The following is a 24454-nucleotide window of genomic DNA, read 5'->3' as shown; positions in this document are numbered from 1 at the left end:
GAAACCTGTTAAAGTGAATTTTATTTTTTTCCCTGCATACAAGCATACAGTAGTTGCATTGCAAATTATTACTGAACAGAAAAATATGAGTGAGAAGAGAGAAAGAGAGGGAGAGACTATGGATCTGAAATAGACAAGTATTGTTTCAGACAAAGAAGCTACAATTTAAATTAGACACAAAGTAAAAATGCAACAATTATAAGTTCCAGTTCTACAAAGTGTAGCACTTTCCCATGATTAACTTGCAGGAATTCTCTTGAGTTCCTTACATTTATTTATTTTATTTTATTTATTTATTGATTGATTGATTGATTTTGTCCAATACACAATGAGGGTTTTAGCGGGTATACACATAGTAAAATACATAATGAAGGTTATAGAGGATATATTCATAGTAAAATATATCTAAGAAAGAAGAGAAGAGAAGATATAGGAATAGAACATGTCAATGAAAGAATAGAAGAAGAGATATAGGAATAGAAGAGAGGTATAGGAGATATAGGAGAGCAATAGGACAGGGGATGGAAGACACTCTAGTGCATTTATCCACACCCCTTACTGACCTCTTAGGAATCTGGAGAGGTCAACTGTGGATAATCTAAGGGTAAAGTGTTGGGGGTTTGGGGATGACACTATCGAGTCAGGTAATGAGTTCCACGCTTCGACAACTTGGTTACTAAAGTTGTATTTTTAACAGTCAAGTTTGGAGCGGTTAATCTTAAGTTTAAATCTGTTGTGTGCTCTTGTGTTGTTGTGGTTGAAGCTGAAGTAGTCGCCGAAAGGCAGGATGTTGCAGCATATGATCTTGTGGACAATACTTAGATCATGTTTAAGGCGTCTTATTTCTAAGCTTTCTAGGCCCAGAATTGAAAGTCTAGTCTTGTGGGGTATTCTGTTTCGAGTGGAGGAGTGAAGGGCTCTTCTTATGAAGCATTTTTGAACATTTTCAAGAGTGTTAATGTCTGAGATGCGATATGGGTTCCAAACAGATGAGCTGTATTCGAGGATGAGTCTGGCAAAAGTTTTGTAAACTCTGGTAAGTAGTGAGAGATTGCCAGAGCAGAAGCTATGTAGGATTAGGTTTACAACTCTTGAAGCCTTCTTGGCTATGTTGTTGCAGTGGGCTTTAGGGGGTTTCTAACGTACCTCACTGCCGATTCGCTTCCTCCAGTGCCACGTGGCGTGCCTTGTGGCTGTCTGCATGTGCAGGGCCAAAAAAGTAACACCCCCTTTCCAAGATAAAAACAAGATGGTGACACATGCACAGTGCTGAAACTCGGCTTCTGCACATGCACAGGGGAAAAAAAACTAAATCCAATTTTTTTTTTTAAAGATGGTGGAATCTATGGACTAGCACTGACTGAACCAGTTCTGCGACATCATCGTGACATCACGGCCCTATCTGGACCAGGACTCATTGCTCACAGTCACTCATGCCCTCATCACCTCGAGGTTCGACTACTGTAATGCTCTCTACATGGGGCTACCTTTGAAAAGTGTTCGGAAACTTCAGATCGTGCAAAATGCAGCTGCGAGAGCAGTCATGGGCCTACCTAGGTATGCCCATGTTTCACCATCACTCCGCAGTCTGCATTGGCTGCCGATCAATTTCCGGTCACAATTCAAAGTGTTGGTTATGACCTATAAAGCCCTTCATGGCATCGGACCAGAATATCTCCGAGACCGCCTCCTGCCGCACGAATCCCAGCGACCGATTAGGTCCCACAGAGTTGGCCTTCTCCGGGTCCCGTCAACTAAACAATGTCGGTTGGCGGGCCCCAGGGGAAGAGCCTTCTCTGTGGCGGCACCGGCCCTCTGGAACCAACTCCCCCCGGAGATTAGAACTGCCCCTACTCTTCCTGCCTTCCGTAAACTCCTTAAAACCCACCTTTGCCGTCAGGCGTGGGGGAACTGAAACATCTCCCCCCTGGGCACGTTTAATTTATGCATGGTATGTCTGTGTGTGTGTCTGTTAGCAAATGGGGTTTTTAAATATTTAAATATTTTAAATTTGTCTGATTGCTTATGATTTGTTTCCACATGTTGTGAGCCGCCCCGAGTCTTCGGAGAGGGGCGGCATACAAATCTAAGTAATAAATAAATAAATAAATCACCAGCAGGTTGATACCAGTTCATATAAACTGGTCTAAACCAGGTGAAACCACCTCTGAGTCAATCACAGATTCCCCCCCCCAAAAAAAATATCACAAACTTGTCAAGTGAAATTATTATTTTAGTTACTAGTAAATTACAGATAGTCCTCCACTTACAACTACAATTTGTACCATAACCCAGACAGCTCCACAGCCCTTCAAACTGTAACATTTCCTTGGCTGATCTACTGCTTACTCTTTGCCATTTATTTATTTTTAAACATGGTATCCTTTCACTTCTTACCTTACTTGGCTAGAATCCATGGTAAATAACCCATAAAGGAAAACAAACAATCCAACAAGTGCAGCAGGGATAAGCATCCCGGTGTACCATCCCAACCAAGCAAAATAAAGACCAATTTTCTCTCCAAAATATCGCCTGCATTTAAAAGAGAGAGGGGAGGGGAAGAAGGGAGGGAGGGAGAATATTATCACTATTGATTTAAATGTTGAGATGAATCATAATCATATCAATTATGGCAGGGGAAGGGGATTTTATATAGAACTGAAGGATTTTTTTTTTAAAAAAATCACTAACACAATTCAAGGGCTTTTCATTGCATTTAAGAAAATTCATTTCATTTACAACTAAATTGGGAGTGTGCATAAAACACCGATAGGATTAGGGGAAAGAGTCATTTGAGCAAGGACATGATACTCTGTTTGGATTGGCTTTGACAATTCATACATAAAATCAACAAAAGAAAAACCTGTTACAGGTTATCACTATTGCAGTTGAAAAGAAACAACTGAGTGTCATTTTGCTCAATAGTTAAGGCACAAGGCTAGAAACAGGACAGAAACTGTGAATTCTGGTTCCTCCTTAGGCATGAAAACTAATTGGGTGACTTTGGGCCAGTCACTCTTTTAACTCATGACACCAGGTTCAGGTGACAGTCCAGTTGATGAATTCCTCACATGCTCTACATGAGGACGCTTGCATGGGTGAGATTTTGGCAATTTTTGCCCCCCCCTTTTTTTGCTTCTGCACATGCGCAGAAGCAAAAAAAGGGGCAAAATTTGCCAATATCTCACCCACACAAGCATCCTCGCCTGAGATTTCAGTTCAGGCACATGTGCAGAAGCGAAGTCTCACATGGGAGCGCATGCACATGTGGCGGGTGTGTGCGTGGCCAGGCTGGGCTCCAGAACCCATCAAAAAAGTCTTAATGGATCTGCACTAGGAAGAATAATCCTAGGAAGAAAAGCAATGAGAAAGAAATGCTTGACTTCTGTAATATGCTTTGATTAAACGGTTTAGACCAAGCTGGCTGAGGAATTCTGGGAGTTGGAGTCCACAAGTATTAAAGCTGCCAAGTTTGGAGACCCCTGGTTTATACAGAACCTGCACAGGGAGATGATGGCAATTGAAATAAGGATCTTTTAAGTGAGGCTGAGGAGCTAGGTGGATTTTGGACTGCCTCCAGAGTTGAAATTTATCCTGAATCTAGCAGAGTAAGGAATTTTGGAGCAATTTATCCTCTTTTACTTTTCTTGTAACTTGAAGCAAAAGATAAATAAATCACCAATATCTTAAAATACAATGGAAATCTGCAGATGTTTCCAAACACAGTCAGACAGGTAGGGTTATTATTATTATTATTATTATTATTATTATTATTATTATTATTATTATTATTATTATTATTGGTTAGAGGTACTTCAATGGTTATCAATCAAACATTGTACCCATGGATTGTGAAATTAAAGGAAACTCCAATTTACAGACCTCAGCTTTTCAGAGTTTGTGTGTACTAGGTGGAATTCTATTGCAATCTGCATAACGATGTCATTATGAAAATGCTGCTAATTACATGATTTGTGTCAATTTGATGAATGGTATCATCTTGCAGATGATGCAAATGAAGTTATTTGTATCAATTTGAATCACTTGTGCAAGGGAAGTGATTTGCGATGCATTTACATTTTTCATTTGATGCAAATGACCTCGTCTTCACCACTGCAATAAAATACCCTTCAGCACAATGACTTTTAAGAATAATGACCTACCACTTCCCTTCAATTAGACCATTAAAAACAGGTCTGTCCCACAAAGGAAGAAAAGTTACATTGGACTGCTCATGGGAAGGTCAATTACACAGAACGGAAACAACTTCTATTATATTACATATATACATTACCTAATCAGATCCAGAGGCTGGTATTTGTACCACATCCCCCATCGTGCCCACCGTTCATATAATAGATGCCGATGGTTCTTAGCTCCATGTGTTTTGATAGGATGCCTACTCTTGTGACTTCCCTGGAGTACACATGCAAATCCAAATTGAAATAAAGAAGAATTGGTATGATAATTATAGAAAATGGGGTCTTAAAATATGTTATTAAAATAAGTGCTCCTTTTGAAAAATGAGGATATTATTAATAATTTGCTTATGTAACATTGAACAGTTCTACACAAGCATCTATATTTTTACTAGAGCTGATACAGCTCAGAAACCTCTTAGCAGCATGAAAACATTTCTTTGGAATATAATCAGACTGAATTATCTAGAAATGTTTTGTTCCAACATTGCGGAACTGCAGCACTTTCCAGCTGAGAGAATCCCTTAATTATTAATGCAAATTTATATAGAATATTTACAGAATACATTATAATAATCAACTCATTCGTTCTCATTAATTTTTACATTACAGTTAAACATTGAGGAGGAGAAGCAGCAATTTACTAAATAAACCACTGTAGGAATATAGAAAGAGGGGATTCAGATATAATATTCTACTCCTATGTACACTTTGGGGATGAGGAAACATATCCAATGAATCTCTCTGAGGTTAATTCAGGAGACCTGATTTAAGATTGTAATTATGTGCCATGCTAAAGAATTCTTTTTTCATATTTTCCTTACAAGTATTCATGCTGTTAAAGAATAAAAATACCTGAAAAGATTGAATTTATCAGACCTGGATGTCCGAATTTTACAAAAGCCACCCTTGTTGGAACTGCCTATATTGTTAGATGCTGCCAATAATAATTAATCATGTCAAATTAAATTTTAATCTAATTGTGAATTGTTTACACATAATAATTCCAAAATTGAACACCATCAGAATTGACCAAATCATTAATTGTAGAAGGCAGCAATGCTTCCATTATTGTTATTGTTATTGTTATTGTTATTATGACAAATGCAGCCTAAGCCTCTGATTGAATGCAACCAACTATAATTTATTAAACTCATATGCCTCCCGACTCTCAGTGATTTTAGGTGGTTCACAACAATCAAGAAATTACAATAAAATCAATATAAAATAAAAATAATACAATTCAAGCATTATAAGAATTGAATAAATAAATTGATAATGTAACCCTACCAGTAGTAGAAAATATTTATATAAAATGGAAGTTTTCAAACTTTTTAAGATTGCAGCCTTCATTTTAAATGAATGAACGAATCCTAGAATCATTGATCAAGAACTCTAGTGAGATAAAACTGTCTGCACATGCATGAACTTTTTTTCTTGTATCTCCTAGGATTCCTATATTTGGGAGCCATGTACAATTGGTTGAAAGATGAGTGACTATATTAATTTATGTATGCATATATGTTCTTGGGGAACTGCAGAGTTCCACAGAATGCCCAGCCGGTGACTTACCCCCGGCCAGGATTTGCGGCAGGACCAGGGAAACGTGACCCTCGGCATAGCCGCCATCTTGAATGGCTGGGATCTCGCGAGCGCCGACCAATGACATTGCCAGGGCGGGGCCTGCTAGCCCTTTATAAAGGGCTGTGCAGGCTCGGGACTTCCTTTTCGCCCCGGACAATGAGCAGGCGAACACCTGCCTGCCCTCCCTATCTGTCAGTGTGCTAGAGGGGTCGCCCTTAGGGGGCCAAATAGGAATTGTTGGCGGTCTCAGGATCTTTCTGCGACCGTTTTTTTGCCTATTCCACACTGCGGTGCGGGATGGATGGTTAGGGGGTGTTTTTGCTCCCTGATTAGTTCTAATTGGAGGTGTTTAGCAACTGCGTGTTCTACATTGGCATCTTTGGGGATGATTGGCAGACTCTCTCCAAGGCCTCATGGTGGCTTTTAAATTGGCCTGAGCAATTGGGGAAAACCTGCCTCTGAGTCTCACCCATTTCAAGACCTCCCACATGCATGGCATGGCTGGGATCCAGGTGAGGGCGTGGTCCCTTCACCTGGATCAGCATAGAGCTACGCCCTAAGTTGTCCTGGAAGTTTTTATTACATCATTTCCACCCCGGAAGTATTTCAGTTGACCTCTGCGGATCCATGTTAGGTTGAATTAAATTAATTAATTAAATTAATAAAAATGACCCAGTTTTAAATCCAGCTCTGTGTCCGCGTTGTTATTCCGCCTCTGCTGCAATATAATTTGGGAAACTCTAGTTCAGTAAACAGAAAATAAACAATGACTTGGAAGTCACCACCATTCAGAGGAAATTTCCTATTATGTTTGTTTATAAGCTCTTTCCCTTCTGATCTTGAAAGGTAGGAAGATTTGTGTGCAATGCAATAACAGTACTCCTGCTGCAATTCCCCCCCCCCCTGTTGTCTTACCCAGTGCATTATAAGAGGCTAATATTGAAACTGTATATACATCAAATGCCTGAATCTCTGATTGAAATATATGCTACAACAGGGGTCCCCAAACCACCACCACCCAGTTCATGGATCTGCACCAGTCTATGTCATGTCAGAAACCAGCATGTGCACACAAGTGAAGCTGCATTCATGGAATGCAGGCAGCACACACAACTACATCCCCTCCAGTCCCTGGGAAAAAATTCTCTCCATGGAACTGGTTCCTAGTGTCCAAAAGGTTGTGGGCCAATGTGCTACAGTGCAATTTAGGTGCATTTTCAGATTTACAGGAAGGAATTAGCTTGTACCAGGACACAAAAAGTTCTGTCTTGCTGAGACAATCTTCTTTCACACTGTCATGACAAGATGGACTGTGGGGCACCTTCAGCCAAGCACTGTAAAGGCACATGAAGAGCAGGAGTGAAATACTCCTGGTTTGCTTGTGTCTATCAGTCGCTGTAGAGCCAGTCATGAAGGGAGTGTGAGGCTTCGCCCACCTGCCCGGACACCACTCTCTGTGCATGCTCAGTAGGTAAAAGAACCCAAATGGAGGTGTCCGGGTGAGTGGGCGGAGACTCACACTCCCTTTGCGATTGGCCCTCTGAAGACAAATAGGCTTGAGAAAACTGGGAGCGTTTCACTCCTGCTGAGGAAAATTTTCTTGACTTGGCTGCATCAAGACACTTTTTTAGAATTTCCCCTCTATTTCTTTGCAATATATACTTAAAGTATATTTCAGGCTGAGTTCCATTCAACTGTCTGCACCAAAACTATATTTATGTTTTTACTGCAGAACACAGATTATAGCACTCTCTCTCTCACTCTGTCTCTCTCTTTCTCTAAAACACACAGCAGTCATTTAATACAGTGAATGGAATCAGTGGCAAATCTTTAGAATCTAAAATGTCAGCCAAAAATGTATGAGCCAGACATTTAAAAATTGGTCTCTCAAGGGGAAAAATTAGTATAAGGCAGCTTCTATGAATTATAGCTTTACAGTATTTTAAGGAAAGAGTTTCAAAATGGCAAAGGAACTAAATCTATATTGTAACGGTGAAACCTTTTAACTATTGGTACATAATAAATCCCCCTGGGACTTATTTCTGAACAAATAAACATCAGATAGAGTTGACTGCCAGGCAATGAAAAATATCTAATACAGAGAAAACTGCACTATAGCATCAGACCTGTTATCATTGTCAGGAGGAAAAATAACTTTCAGAGAAACCTTACAGAAATTGCTGCACAATAGCATCAGACATATTATCACTGTCAGGGGAAAAAAGACACTCAGAGAAGCCTCTCGGAAATCAGAAATAGAAATACTCAGCAGAAACGTTAAATGTTCGATGGGCTCTAGGAAATGAAAGCAAATTTAGCACAGACCCATCACACTTAAAGCACTGCTACTTAAACTACCTCATGTGGAGGAAATGCAGCTTCATACGTTCCATTGCTGAGCAACCTGTTAATGCCTAAAAGAAAGAAGGTATGTTACAAATTTTTGAAATGTTAAAGGAAGCAAACATCATTATTTAAATAAGTAAGCACCAAACATTTTTCTTTAAACATTAATAAAAAGGCAAATATACATATGAACCCGTTTCAAGTTTGGAATCCCTTTAGCTGAGAACTCTTATTTTGAGGCCTTATTATCTCAAGGTTTTTCAGCAGAATTATTCTACGGTAATCCAACATAGTTTCCTGTCCCATATACAAACCAATTTTCTGCTCATTATTATGACTAGGATTAGCCTTTCAAGTACAGCACTGATCCACATTTATGGGTTTTATCTCTGATCATACTGGCAGATGGCCAGATTCAAAGAAAAACAGTTCATAGTTGTTACGTACATGAGTTTTAACATGACTTGAAACAGCAGTGGCATAAAATTAATCTGTCTCCTCAAGCCTAAACTCCACTCACATCCTAAGGTTTTGTGATTTCTCTCTTACAATGTAATATCAGTCAAGGATCAAAAGCAACATTACTACATGTGCATGTCACAACAAGCTGCCTTGATGTTAACTGATGATAATTGTTTCCTGATATCTACCTGTAATAGAAGCAATAGTGGAGTGCATCTACTTCTCACATACTTCTATCATCAGAAGAAAAAGTAAATAATCTTGGATCTATTTGGAATTTTAATCTCAGAATTAAACAAAGTAATTAGAAACTTCCCGAGTATGAAACTTGTTCTCCATTTTCATTTATAAAATGGAATATGCTGTTCTTTGAGGCAAGCTTTTTCATAAAAATGGAAGCATCAAGTAGGGAAAAATTCTTCTCTTGGAGGAAGAATTTCATAAGTTATAATCTACAACCAGACAATTGTTTTTATCCAAGTATTCTTTTTATTTTTACTACCAATGTTTTCAGAGGAAAGAGCCTTATTGAAAATTGTTTTTATAACTTCCGTTTGGCCACAAAGAAATGGAAAGAAACAATTTGGGATACTGAAAAATTTTGTTTAGAGAGCAATATTTTCTTGGAAGTGATATTGATCTCTATCATGAAAAAGTACTTTTTTATTATTCACTAAGCATTTTTATTGGCTTCTTAACATGGTATGTGAACTTTTCTTTTTGTTTATGTTGGTATTAGGCAAAGAGCATTCCCTTAGTCTCCCTTAGTCTCCCAGGTGTGGTTGTTTGGGCAGGGGTTGTGGCTAACAATGACTATTTTACTAAATGCTAAAAGGATCAAATCACTAATGATTTTTTCCAGCAAGAAAGGTTGCTATGTAAGGATTAGAGAATGCCATGTGTGTATAAATCCTGAATGATTGCAAAAGAAGAGATGGACCACTCAACTCTGGCAGGATGGTTGATTGCTTCCAGTTTGGCCTGGTTTTGTGAACCAGGTGGTGGTGCGAGGCTCTGCCCACCCACCTGGGGTGCCTCTGTGTATGTGCAGAAATATTGTGTGCGAGCACAAGAGCGAAAACAAACTGGTAGCAACAGGTTTTAGAACCCACTAATGAGTATAATCATTGTATTGGTCCAAAGAAAATTTGCCAAAGAGCATCATTTGGGCTGTTACAGGGGAAGGTAGACTTCCAAAATAGTGGCAATTTCAACTTCCAAATTAATGACTCCTTATCAAGATGGCCAGATTGCAAGGGAATCCAGGAAAATCAATATAAATTGCATCTATAGATTTCCCTTGATCTAGAGGAGTTGTCCATATATTTTTGCAGTGGAGGAGCTGCAGGTTGCAGGATAGTTTTTTCTGAATCCAAATTGTTTGTTAGAGAGCAAGTTATTAGTTTGTAGATGGAGAGTAATTGATTTGTTTATAATTGATTCCATGACTTTGCATGGGACGCAGCATAATGATATTGGTCTGTAGTTATCGACAAGAGAGGGGTCTCCTTTTTTGAAGATGGGGATAACCATTGCTTTCGACCATAGCTTAGGAAATGTGCTGGTTCTGAAGGATTTTTCGAAAATTATGCTTAGTGGTACAGCTATGGCAGAAGAGAGCTTTTTTATGAAGTAAGCACATAGACCGCCTGGTCCAAATGATAGAGAAGGTTTAAGGTCACGTAATGCTTTTTCAATTCGGTCTTCAGTGAAGTCTACTCGGGTGAGAAACATAGAAACATAGAAGACTGACGGCAGAAAAAGACCACATGGTCCATCTAGTCTTCCCTTTTACTATTTCCTGTATTTTATCTTACAATGGATATATGTTTATCCCAGGCATGTTTAAATTCGGTTACTGTGGATTTACCAACCACGTCTGCTGGAAGTTTGTTCCAAGGATCTACTACTCTTTCAGTAAAATAATATTTTCTCATGTTGCCTTTCTCATTGTGTCCCCTTGTTCTTGTGTTCACTTTCCTGTTAAAAACACTTCCCTCCTGAACCCTATTTAACCCTTTAACATATTTAAATGTTTCGATCATGTCACCCCTTTTCCTTCTGTCTTCCAGACTATACAGATTGAGTTCATTAAGTCTTTCCTGATACATTTTATACTTAAGACCTTCCACCATTCTTGTAGCCCGTCTCTGGACCCGTTCAATTTTGTCAATATCTTTTTGTAGGTGAGGTCTCCAGAACTGAACACAGTACTCCAAATGTGGTCTCACCAGCGCTCTATATAAGGGGATCACAATCTCCCTCTTCCTGCTTGTTATACCTCTAGCTATGCAGCCAAGCATCCTACTTGCCTTTCCTACCACCCGACCACACTGCTCACCCATTTTGAGACTGTCAGAAATCACTACCCCTAAATCCTTCTCTTCTGAAGTTTTTGCTAACACAGAAGTGCCAATGCAATACTCAGATTTAGGATTCCTTTTCCCCAAGTGCATTATTTTACATTTGGAAACATTAAACTGCAGTTTCCATTGCTTTGACCATTTATCTAGTAACGCTAAATCATTTACCATATTACAGACCCCTCCAGGAATATCAACCCTATTGCACACTTTAGAGTCATCGGCAAATAGGCAAACCTTCCCTACCAAACCTTCCCCTATGTCACTCACAAACATATTAAAAAGAATAGGACCCAGAACAGACCCTTGTGGCACACCGCTTGTAACCTGTCTCTGCTCAGAATACTCGCCATTAACAATAACTCTCTGATGTCTATGCTTCAGCCAGCTTGAAATCCACTGAACTATCCAGGGATTAAGTCCAATCTTCACTAATTTATCTATCAGCTCTTTATGTGGAACTGTATCAAAGGCTTTGCTGAAGTCGAGATAGGCAATATCCACGGCACCACCTTGATCCAACACCTTTGTGACATAGTCAAAGAACTCAATGAGATTAGTCTGACACGATTTGCCTTCAGTAAAGCCATGCTGATTTGGGTCCAATAAGTTATTGTTTTTTAGATGCTGATTTATCCTCTTTTTGAGTAGAGTCTCCATCATTTTAACTACAACTGATGTCAAGCTAACTGGCCTGTAGTTACCAGCTTCTTCTCTACTGCCCTTCTTGTGGATAGGCACAACACTGGCCATTCTCCAATCCTCAGGAAAATCTCCTGTTAACAGGGATTGGTTAAACAAATCAGTCAGGGGGGTAGCAATGACAGATCTGAGTTCTTTAAGAACTCTGGGGTGGATGCCATCTGGACCCATTGCCTTATTTATCTTTAATCTTTCAAGTTCTTCTAAGACATCGGCTTCTAAGATCACTGGAGCTGAATCCGTACAGCTGGAAGCAATGCTATATCCCTCTATAGTATTATTTTGTAAGGTGTCTTTTGAGAAAACTGAACAGAAGTAGCTATTGAAATGGTCAGCGATCTCCTTATTCCCATCAATGCATGTATTATTCCCAGTACTAAGCTTTGTGATGCTGCAGTTTTTCTTCTTCCTATCACTAATATATCTGAAGAAGGTTTTATCCCCCTTCTTTACAGATTTTGCTATTTCTTCCTCTTTTGAGGCTTTAGCAGCATATATTATCTGTTTCGCCTCCTTCTGTCTCATTTTATACACCTCTCTATCAGCTATACTTCCAGACTCTTTATACCTCCTATAGGCAGCCTTTTTTTCATTGACTATATCCCTTACATCATTGCTAAACCATAGCGGTTTCTTCTTCCTTTTACTTTTAGTTACTTGCTTTACATAAATTCTTGTGGCTTTTAAGATGGCCTTTTTTAATACAGTCCACTGGGTGCTCGTTCCTGCCATTTTATCCCTCCCCTTTAATTCATTATTTAAATATTCCCCCATTGCATTAAAATTTGTTTTTCTGAAATCCAATACTTTGGTTGCATTATAGGATTGCTCACAATCAGTTTTTACATCAAACCACAAACATAAATGGTCACTGCAACCTAAATTTTCTCCCACCTTGACCTCTGAGACCCGATTCCCATTTGTAAAAACTAAATCTAGAATATTCTCCCCTCTAGTTGGTGTCTTAACTAGATGTGCCATAGCTGCTCCTGTAAAAGCCTCTACTATATTCTTAGGTCGTTGAGGGAGTTTGAGGTGCGATTGATGAAATTGGGGGATGAGTCATTGCTGTTAACAAAGACAGAGCCAAAGAAAGAGTTGAGGGGATTGGCTTTGGATGAATCATCATGGTATTCTTTGTTATTGGATCCTTTGAGAGATGGGATAGGTCCAGAGTCTTTCCATTTATTGTTGACAAAGTTGTAGAAAGCTCTATTAGATTTGGTGCGTAGGAGGTTTTCCTCTTGTTTGCTGTAGAAGTTAAGGCATTCTGCTTTTATTTTATTGCAAATGCTTTTATATCGGCTTTTGAAGCTGGAAACTTGTCCTTTTTTGTTTTTCCTCCAAAGAGATTTTTTTTCTTGTTTGTAATTTTCTTATTGAGATGGGGAGGTTATTTTTTTTGTTTATGGTACATGTTAGAGGTACATGAAGTCTGATGATAATTTTCATTTTGAGTAGGAATGTGTTGTAGAGGTCATCAGTGGTGTAGCATTCAGAGAATAGAGTTTTCCAGTTTAATGTTGAGAGGTGGGCTTCAATGAGTTTGTAGTTTGCTTTTTTGAAATTGAATTTTGGTGTTGTATTATTTTGGTGGATCATAGTGTGGCTTAGGTTGAGACTGAAGTTTATCATGCTGTCGTCACTGTTGGAAAATGGTTCTGTTATTTGTAAGCCATATATTGCACTTTTGCTGTTGCAGAAGATGAGATCCAGACAGTTATCAAGTCTGGTATTGTTAGTTACTAGTTGGTCGAATCCCAGATAGGTGACGGTATTATATATAGTAAAATGGATGGGTTCCGTGCTGCATTCATTTAAGGACCAGTTAATGTGTGGTAGGTTGAGGTCTCCAAGGAAGATAATGGGGTATGGGCAGTTGGTTGCCCACGTTAGTAATGTGGATAATTTGTTTGCATGTTCGATGTCGTAGTCCAGGGCTCTGTAGCAGAGTAAGAAGTGAATTGTGGTATTTAGGGATAAATCACAGACAATAGTTTCAGGTACCAATAAATCCTGTGCAACTTTGAGGATTTTTAGGTTCAGCAATTTTTTGTAGAATATAGCTACTCCGCCTCCTCTGTGGGATTCATGGTCTGAGCGGAAGACATGGTAGTTTTTTTATGTGATAATGGAGTCTGGGTAGGAAGCATTTAGCCATGTTTCGCATATAAAAATTATATCGAAGTTGGAGGTGTCAAGTAGAAGGAGGAAATCAGACATCTTGTTGACTAAACTTCTAGCATTTAGTTTACATTTAATAGTTTACATTTGAGATTGGTCTTGTGTTGGGGATTGGTTTTGGGATGGTTAGAGGAAGTAAGGGGCATGCTTTCCTATTCTTTGTTCGAGGTGGTTTGAAAGTACTACTGAGATAATGGCCTATAAATGCTAATATTTTAGGTTGGACAGTAGAAACAAGCCTAAGATCCTGAAGGAAAGTCTTCTTCAACCTGTATTGGCATGATCTATTAAAGCACTGAGAGAGATAAATTCCTCATAGTTACACACTTCATGGAGATTAGAGAGACCAAAGTTGGTGCTATGAAATGAGTTCCTGCAAAAATGAAGCTAGGTTGTTGTTTGTTAATTTTATGGTTTTGTTATTTAGTTTAATTTATTTTAATCATACTACTGGGGATGTTTTAATTATTTTTGCATATCTTTGTGCATCAATCAAGTAGATAGACGGACGGACAGACAGACAGACAGACAGACACACACACACACACTGAATCTTCATATTCTGTTCCATTAACATGAAAATGGAGAAGTCAAAGTCAAGGGAAGTCATGAAAGTATTATTATTATTATTATTTATTAGATTTGTATGCCGCCCTCTCCAAAGACTCGGGGTGGTTCACAACAGTATTGTAGTTTGTAGATATTATTTTTCCCTTCTCACATAGAAATAGTCCTGATTTTGATAATTGTCATGGTTGTCCCTATTTGAATCACAAATATCTTGGATTTACATTATTAACAAACATTTTTTTACTGGAAAAATTGTGTTGGTAGCAAAAATACCAACACCAGCATTGTTATATTAATATGAACTGGTACCCATTTTTGGTTTTCCATCTTCATACTTTGTTCTCTGTAACATATGGTGCACCATCCTACTTCTTGTAGAGTTGCTAAAGAAGCTGTCTTTATTGTTTATTGTAAAACTGTTGAAGAGACAATTAATATAATTAATGTTGGAAATAGCTGTCGATATACCAGCATGAAATATTTAACATAATGAATGAAATTTCATCAAATTTCAAACAGATACTGATATTAATAGTTTTATTTATGCATTTTGAAGATGTTTCGAAATATATTTTCAAATGTGCATTGTTCAGAGAACTTGAAATACTTGCTTGAACTAAGCCACCATGCAATGAAGCAATAAGAGAACGTCTTAAAACAATTACGAGTTCAAAGGACTAAACTCAATCTTACGTCTTTGAACCATTATGAATATGATTTAAGAAAGTCAACTTTAGTTGAGTGGAACCAGCTTCTGATCAATGCAGCTGAAAATCTTTCTGCAAGAAATTGCTGAAGATAGACTCCAACATTTTTGGGATTTGTTTTCCATTCAGTTTGAACATTGCATTTGTTAATGGTGAATGTTGTTATGTTAACCCCTGATATATATATAAAAGGAAACATTATCGCTGGTCTCTATGGATATATTTTAAATTCACCACATACTGATGAATACGTGCTCGGCTGAAAGGAGCTGTGTAGCAATCTGTTTCTTCCAGATCAGGAAGTGCTTCTTTATCAAGTTTCATTGGATTTCTCGGCAACCAGCTTTTCAGTTCCCTCATATTCCTCTGGAAACTGGGGACAAGAAACCACATTTTGTTTATTATCTTATTGTCTTTTATACCTTTCATTTTAAATGTGAGGTGCTGAAATGGATACTGGAAGGACAATGCTTCAAATCAAGAAACAATCACATGGTTTCTAAAATAATTTTTCACCTAAAGCAAATCAAAAGGTAGCTGTACTGTAGAAAGTCTATGAGGTGAAGAAATAAAAATAACTATAATTTATAACACAGATCTAATGAGGGAGGGGAGAAGGGAAATGGCTAGTAAGAAAACTCTAAAATGGCCTTTTCCAGTTTGGGTGCCCTCTAGATCAGTAGTGGGTTCTAAAACCCTTTACTACTGGTTCATACATGCGCAGTGCTTCTGCGCATGTGCAATATTTCTGTGCATGTGCAGGAGCATCACAGACACAGCCCACCACTGCTCCAGATGTATGGATTCCAGCATGGTAAGTGATGGGAATTTAAGAGTCCAAATCTGTTTGAAGCCCAGTTTAGGGAAAGATCCCTGCCAATTGATATATGTAAGAACTGAACAATGCTCTACTGAGGACTCAACTAGAGATATGCATCAAATGTCACCATACTCCAATTTCTCATGATTTAGTTCATTGTACATACAAAATACCCCAATCTGGACTGGAACTAGAGCTAGTGAGAAATAGAATATGTCCAATATGTCCTTCCTGTAGCCTCTTCTTGAATCACAAAGGTGTATTAAATTTAAGATAAGAGCTTTAGATTTAATCTGATTGTTATTTATGGTGTCAGAGCATTGCTGCTACTGTTTCAAACTAAAGCTAATTATTTTTAAGGGCTTGAAGGGGAAAGCCATGGTCAAATGTCAGGAGATATCTGGGTTGGTGTGAATAACATTGGTTAGGCATGGTGTGGGTTCCAAATTTTTTTACTATCACTCTGTGGACATGGCTTAATGTTGTGGTTGTGACATAATTTTGTGGGAGTAGCTTTTGTGGTCATGTGACTGAGTGAGAATGGTTTGGCAGTCATGTAACTGGGTGGGAGCGTCTTTGCGCTCATGTAACTGGGTGGTCATGTGATTGGGTGATCATGGCCAACTTGACATCACTCATGTCAAGGCTAAAACTATACACATTCAACCGCATTTACTGCACTTGGAAAAACACACCCAGAGTCTACTTTCTGCCACACATTTAACCATAATTTCTGTACATTAGAACATTCCATCTTCAGATGTATTTCCCTAGTTTGTACGTGACTGTTAGACCCAAAAGATGTCATGGACTGAGTAAAATGTGGTGAGGCTCACTTAACAACACTCTTACTTAGTAACCAACATTTTGGGCTCAATTGTGATCATAAATCAAGAACTATCTCTGCCTTCCTCTGCATGGCAGTCTTGTCCTAGAAACTCCTCCTTCTTTCTACCAATTTTCCTCTCTGTTAGAGACACCAAAGTAATCCAAACAGGGGTGGGGGGAGGTTGGACTACATGACCACCGTGATGTCTTCCAACCCTAAATTGCTATGCAAGGGGTCTTCTGAAGCCACATCTAGTGCCAGGGTTTGTGGTGCTTCCTTTCTCTTCTTCCTTCCTTCCTTCCTTCCTTCTTTCTTTTTTTCTTTCTTTCTTCTTTTTCTTTCTTGTCTCTCCCTCCTCTCTCCTCTCTTTTTGTGTCATCTCCAGTCATAGTCATTAAAATCATAGGAGCCTAACTTTGTTAAACCTTCACTTCCGCACCATTTCATAAGATAATTTATTACTAGCTAGAAAACAATGTGCTTAACCAGAGAGAAACGTCTGCTGCTTTAATTTCGGTGGAGGGGGGGGGGGGATAACCAGATACTACAAGTGCTGACTCTACACCAGGAAGGAAGTCTCTGCCCTCTTGAATGGCTATAAAGTAGGCTCAGCTCACAAATGGACAGACCAAGGCTCAACTAAAACCCATCTCATCTCCACACTCTTTCCACGCTTCTTTTCTGTCCCACCCTCCTTTCTGCCCACAATCTATGCATGATCAGGGTTGTTCCTTGGACTAAAATGTTTAGTGCAGGAATTCCTTCCCTTCAATGTTGTCCTCCCACAGCTGTCTTTTCCTTTCCTTTCCCAAATTCTACATCAAGCTAAGTCCTGTACTTGGCATTTTCCCACCTTCACCCATCGGGAAAAGAGAGAATGAGAAAACTATACAGTAAAAGTGCCTGGGTAGAGAGGATTTGGTCTCCTGCTAGCCACCGAACTAGAATAGACCATCCTGCTTCAGTATTAGGAGTCAAGAAAGAAAATAATGAAGAATCATGTTATCCAACTCCTACAAATGTCTAGCTTTTCATTTAATTATTGCACAAAATCCATTCAATGAAGTTAAAAAATACATTTCCCTGCATAGTCTGATTTTAAAAGCAAAATTACAATTGTAAATGTAAAGTGAAAATACAGTTTGTATATAATATCTTGAAAAAAATATTTTCAAAAATAATGATAACCCTGATCATCCATCCATCCATCCATCCATCCCTATATATAATACACACACACACACACACACACAGACACACACATGCATCAAATATGAAATGAGTGCAAACAGCAAATGGATGGATTATTCTTTCATCTTAAACTGAAACAAACTTTGGTTACAAGTGCCAAATAAATATTGTGTATCAACATTCAGATTAATCTATTTTAAGCCTTTACATTTTTTTTAAAAAAACCCTGTAGTGCAATCTATATAAATGGGATCTATGTCAAAACATATCAGTACAAGTGATATGAATATGAAAGAATGATATTTGATCAGAGTTTGAGAGGCACTGCCTGATGATTTCACTCTGGCTCTATGATAATGCTGAATTTCATTTCCATAGACCATGCTATCAACCAAAATTACCTTTAACAAAGTTTAACAAAATCTTAGAGGATTAGGTAACAAATAGCAATATCGTAATTCCTGTGATATATTGTATCTTCTAATATCAAGGTTGAGTAGATGTCAGAGAAAGTGAATCTCTCAAAACAGTCTCTTAGGAGAAAAGATTTGGGAGTAAACAAGATATTGTGTGCTTTAATATTGTTTTTCTGGAATGAAATTATTAATCTAGATGGGGTTTATAGGTGTATCACACACTGCCTCTAAAATGTAATGCAATATCCTTTTATGGAAAAAAGAGGTCAATTTATTGAAGCAACCCCGAATAGGCAAGGAAGTTAAATAGTGTAAAAAAAAAAATCCACTTTCAGAATCAATAGGAAGAAAATTGAAAGTAAAACTGCACATAAGATGCCATTCTACAAACTAATGGTACATTTTCCCCAATCCCCAGGAAAGATTCTAAGATAAAGTCTAGAAAAGGAAAACCAAGATGATGTTGACAAGGACTTCCTAGAAAAGAATGGGATCTCTTTTTTTTTCTTTACTAGTAGTACTAGAAAATGAAGTTATTTAGGAAATTTTAATGCTGGAAGATCCTGGAAGAAAAGGCTGTTCTTGATAATCTACAGTTACTGTAGAATTCCTTATCTTGTGTTGAGGTAATAGCCAGCAAGTTGGAGATCTTTAAATACTAGTTAGTTGAATAATGGAGAAGATATTAGAGGCTGCTAATCATGATGGGCTGTTCATTACAAGCAAAACCAGAAATATCAGGCTGCATTGTATTGAGAGATTGATGAAAAGAAACTATCACTATCAGAGATTGCTCATTGATTTTTGATTGGCTACTGGAAGAGAATGCTAAGAATATGAAAGAATGCTGTTTGAAGAGCATGCTAAACTACATAAGCCTTTGGTCAAATCTAATATACATCTTCATATGCAACTGTTAATTGATTCCCAGGAGTTGCACGAAAGTCTCTTTATAGCATGAACAATGTTTGTGCTATCTTTGCAATTTTAAATGGTATTATAAGGAGGCAACAAGCTGTTTTTAAAAAATTACATGGGCATGTGAGAACAAGCCATCAGAAAGGCAAATTTCACAATATGCAATCCACTTATGTTTTAGCAAGCTTCCTCTCAAACATACGTAGTTCTACATGACGGTATGAAAAAATGTGTTGCCTTACTTGGTAAAACTAAAGTCAAAAACATATTGGTGCAGTGGTTAGAATGCAGTTGCAGGCTAACTCTGCTCACATAGCCAGGAATTAGATTCCTTTGATCCTGACAAGCTCAAGGTTGACTCCACCTTTCATCCTTCCAAGGTAGTTAAAATGAGAACCCAGATTGTTGGGGGCAATATGCTGACTCTGTAAACCACTTAGATAGTGCTGTAAAGCACTGTGAAGTGGTATATAAGTCTAAGTGCTATTGCTATATAGCATATTGCAGTGTTTGGGGTTGTATTACTCCCACTGTATTTTTCTTACTAAATGAAAAGTAAATATTCTTTGTTTCTTTTCAAAGAAAAGCCTACATTCTAGAAAAGTGATTAAAACTTCCTTGGAGTCACAATCTTGGTGGTTTGGGTATTCATGTGATGGAAGATGTGGAACTGACTGTGCTTACCTTTGGGGATTTTGTCTAACAGAATAATTCAAAGTTTAGAGAACAGAATTAACAAACATACACAAACCAATAACTGATTATAAATCCATTGTTTTGAGTTTCAACTTTCATAATAATAGTTCTATAAAATATAAACTGTAGTCTGAATGTCATTCCTGCCTAAATTTTAATTCCTTGTGAGAAAATGATTTATTTTACATCATTTAAATCAAGTAAGTATAAACATGTATTGTATATAATATAGGAGAGCTATCTGATAAAAAAGCAAGCACGTGCATGACTGGGGAGAGGAATTAAGCAGTTGTAAATTTTTTACTTTCAAAAACTACAGTCTACAAATATTTAATATCTGCATGTGAAATGCAGTAGTTTTCACACAAAATATTTATTTAAAATAATTAATGTATGAAATACTCTATGCTATATATTTACAATATGTATGTTCCTAGAAATCCTTGTCAAATAATTACCTTACTCTCATTGGTTTCACTTAACTTAGATACCAAATCATTATCAGAAGTAAAGACAAAATAATATTTAAAATGATTATTTTGAAACAGAGTTAGGATTGTATCATTCTGTTTCAAAGTATTATTTTGTTGCTTCTCCTTCCAGTTAAATTTTGATATGGAGTTTATCCATCACAGGAGAAATTGGCTTTACAACAAGAGAGTTTCACATTCTTTTGTATGAAAATCAACAACCCATCAACACTCCCTAATGGACTCACATGGGAGTGCAGTAGAACTTATCTAAATTCCATGACAAATAATACATTTTTTCCAAAAGGAAACAGCTGGATGGAGCAAAAATTCTTCATATAACATTTATGTTAATACTGGAAATACCAATATTTGACAAAGGTTTCTAAACAGTTAATATTTAAAATCAATAATTGAGACTTTCCACACCAGAATGCAGTTTCCCTGTGTATTCTCCAGTTCAAGATTCAAAGGACTTCCTACCTTACTGGTTTTCCAAAGGTTCCTAAAGGTTTGGCTCTTCATCTAGATCAGGGCTGTTAAATTCCTGACTCAGGGGTCAAATGTGTTACATGCTGGCGATGCTTGGTTTAGCGAAGGGGGAGGGAGTCCCAATACATCATGTGATGCTGTTGTGACATATGAGTTTGACACCCCTGATCTAGATCTTTAGTAGGATGGCTGATAGCCCTTTCATTCTTTTCTTGATCTCCTCTGGGTTTGTTTTCTTTGTCATTATTGTTTATTTGTCCTCTGTTTTTTGTGTTTTTGTATTCTTTTAAATGTTCTTTGTTTCCAAAAGTGGCTATCATTATCAGTGGGGTGGAGAAGCAATTCAAGGTGCCAGATTATATGCTTAGTATATACCATATGTTCTCAGTGTGTTTTTGTCATGTTCACCTGAAGGGACCTTAATGAAAGCTTGTTGGTTGGAATCATGGATTAGAGACATGGAAGGGAGTTTAATAGAGACAATATTTTGATCTCCTTTCTAAATATAATGTGATAGGCTATGGTGACTGTTGGTATCACAAGTTAGATGGCTACAAGATGTATTACATGACCTGAAATATAATATACAAATTAGAGTTCTCCCAGGTTCCCCAAAGTACATGTTCTTTGGAAGACTTAGTACAACATACTAAGTACTATACAAAAATTAAGCTTCTACAAACTTCTTGCTATTCAGAGACTTTAAGATCCATTTTCTCCAAACTTTTCTTATTTGAACTTCATTGTTATTTACAAATAAAGCATAATCACTGCTTTGGAAGATTCTTTGGGTTATCTTATTTTTGGTGAGGTCAGTCACAAGCTTAAAGCTGAAAATAAATAAGCATCTAAGTTCTACTGCCTCCAATATTCAATCAGCTTTCTCAGAACTCTTGTGATAAATTTACAACTGCTAGAATGGATTTATTATATATGGGATGACTAGCTGGTAAAATTAAAAGCTATGCATCACCCACCAACCTGCCCATGGTTTTGCTCCTCCAGTCAGTGTAATAACATTTTTTCCTGAAAGAACAGCAAAAATCATCAGAGTACAATTTGATATCACGGTGAAGGAAATACATACAAGATATAGAGATATAGAGCTTCGTAATTTCATAGCATGCACCATTACAAAAGGAAAGTGGACAGAAGCTCAATGGCTTGGATAAAATCTGAGCTACTTAAATTGAACTTTCAGCACAAATAGCATCAACAAAGCTAATACTGTATACACAAACAGTGTGGGGAATAGATCGCTGGATGCAGAGCAAGGGACTACCTATTTGCTTTTCTGTTCTGTTTCTGTTTGCACTAGCACCTATTATCCTTATATATAAATGTCTTCCAATATTATCTAAGGTAATAAATGCAAAGAGGACCATTTTGGAAATATAATACATAAAGGAAAATAACTGCATTGGTTCTTCATGCTGTTGGAATTTTGCCTGGTATTAATTTTTCATTTTTTAAATGTATATTGATCTGGTTGGGGAAATTGATATATTCTTGTGGAATTCAAATTGGAGATTTTTAAAAAGACAAATCACGCAACTACCTCCCCCTCTCCAAAACTGAATGACTTCATTTATGAGTTACTCATAAACTACTGGCAACTGGCAACCCAGTAGTTGTTGGTTAAAAGTGGTTAAAAATGGTACTCAGTAGCCCCTCTTTCCCTATGATAGCTGGCTAAGGCTCCATTAATTTTCCAGATTGGCTGCCTAGCAGTAGTATGATACTACTGAAACATCATAGTAAAACTCAATAATTACCCAATGATAATCTGACTGGCATACTCTCTATGATTGTTAGAAAGATAATTTGTCCAGATGAAGATAAACAAGTTTTGTGTGCATATATGTATAAACTGTGTTTATGTAACTTACAGACTGTATGTACCTCCCTGATTGGTAATCCACAGTAGTGAAAAACTATATCATATTAGATTGAAGCTATGCATGAAAAGCAGGACAATTTACCAACTTTGTTATGCTAATGACATGATAACAAAAAGTAAATCTGTAAGATTTAGTAGATCATTAGAGCAGGACCAATCTACAAATGCTAATTGTTGAGCAAAGCTGAACATTATACATGTTGGATAGGAAACTGAAAAATCCTATATTTTGAATTTTCAGTGTTCTTCAAAGGAGTTGTTGAAAAAACCATGCAACATGTTGAAAATCTTTAAATATTTGATTCAAGCCAAGGTTCAAAGACATGTCAAGGTGTCTAGGTTTGAGAAGCTTCTTATGATTGATACAAGGTATCTTTAATTCATTTTGAATTAAAATTAAGGACAGCACTGACAAGAAAATTGTTACATTTTCTTCAGTCTTCAGCAGTAGTCTTATATCAATGCCCAAAGGAGTCTTGTGCTTAAAATAATGTCATTAAATCAGAGACAGATAATTAGATTAACTTGCATGTAGTTTCTCCATTCAGTTTGACATTTTTAAAGAGAAGGGGAACATTTTGTCAATTTCAGATTTCAGTCCAGATTTGGTCCAAATGTAACTTCATTTCCCCAATCTATCCACTTCTAAATATTACATAGAAACATAGAAACATAGAAACATAGAAGATTGACGGCAGAAAAAGACCTCACGGTCCATCTAGTCTGCCCTTATACTATTTCTTGTATTTTATCTTAGAATGGATATATGTTTATCCCAGGCATGTTTAAATTCAGTTACTGTGGGTTTACCGACCACGTCGCACACAGATCTGCAGGTAAAACCTCGCGGAAACACAATTTTGCTATCTCCACAAGTGCAGCAGCAAAATTGCACTGGTCCTGCAAGAACTTATGCATTGCGGTGGCGCACGCAATTTAGCGTTCCAGCTCATAGCCCATCGCTGCCTGTGACCTATTTGAAATTAGGCCATGTGAATGGCTGGTGGAGCATGTGCATGCACATACACAGCTCAACTTTCGTGAGCGGCAGGCTGGTAGGCACTTACATGTATGCACACCAGCCCACTATTTGTACTGGCCTGCTGGTTATGCAGCCCAGTTCCCCTCTTCTCGTCCCCCACCCCTAAATTGGCCCACCAGCTTGGGGACTGCTGATCTAAAGGATTTGTCATTAAATGTCATTTTTATGCTTTCCATTTTGCAAGGAATAACTCCTAGCAAAATTCATTATTAAGGACAATAGGAAAACTTGCTAAAATGATCCTTCTATTATTAATCTTTCCTTGCTCATCTTTTGCTGTTTTATTTTTCCTGAATGAAATTAATATGAGAGAATCAGTGTATTGTTTATAGCAATGTTGAACAGCAATGTAATAATTGCCTGAAATTGATTTGCCTTTTTGCTGTTGAAGCCAATGGCTCATTTTGTGAATGATTGATATAATGTACTTATTTCTGGAAGAGCCCAACTAACTTCAAGACCTTTTCTCTGGAGTAAATAACTGGAGACTGCAATCAAAACCCATGAGCCAGCAGATGTACTTATCCTCCATCGGGATTAATTTACATTAAAGCAAGGAACTA

General features: G+C 37.6%; 1 protein-coding gene across 3 annotated transcripts in view; it reads right to left on the bottom strand.

Annotated features, from left to right (window-relative positions):
- ANO3 (anoctamin 3) overlaps positions 1 to 24454 on the bottom strand; it is a 292176-nt gene that overhangs the window by 53143 nt on the left and 214579 nt on the right. Inside the window, exons 7-12 of one of the 3 annotated variants that reach the window (XM_070761935.1) lie at positions 21931 to 21975; positions 15359 to 15490; positions 14720 to 14826; positions 8142 to 8197; positions 4295 to 4416; positions 2398 to 2532 (exon numbers count right to left, since the gene is read on the bottom strand). In XM_070761935.1, the coding sequence (XP_070618036.1) occupies positions 2398 to 2532; positions 4295 to 4416; positions 8142 to 8197; positions 14720 to 14826; positions 15359 to 15490; positions 21931 to 21975 (597 nt within the window). Of the gene's footprint in view, positions 1 to 2397; positions 2533 to 4294; positions 4417 to 8141; positions 8198 to 14719; positions 14827 to 15358; positions 15491 to 20940; positions 21157 to 21930; positions 21976 to 24454 lie in introns of those variants that run through there. The other 2 variants (XM_070761934.1, XM_070761933.1) reach the window with 2 other exon arrangements.

This window comes from Erythrolamprus reginae, chromosome 1 (assembly GCF_031021105.1).
Source record: "Erythrolamprus reginae isolate rEryReg1 chromosome 1, rEryReg1.hap1, whole genome shotgun sequence".
In the NCBI taxonomy this organism is placed as follows: domain Eukaryota; kingdom Metazoa; phylum Chordata; class Lepidosauria; order Squamata; family Dipsadidae; genus Erythrolamprus; species Erythrolamprus reginae.
This window is presented reverse-complemented; position numbering and strand designations above follow the sequence as displayed.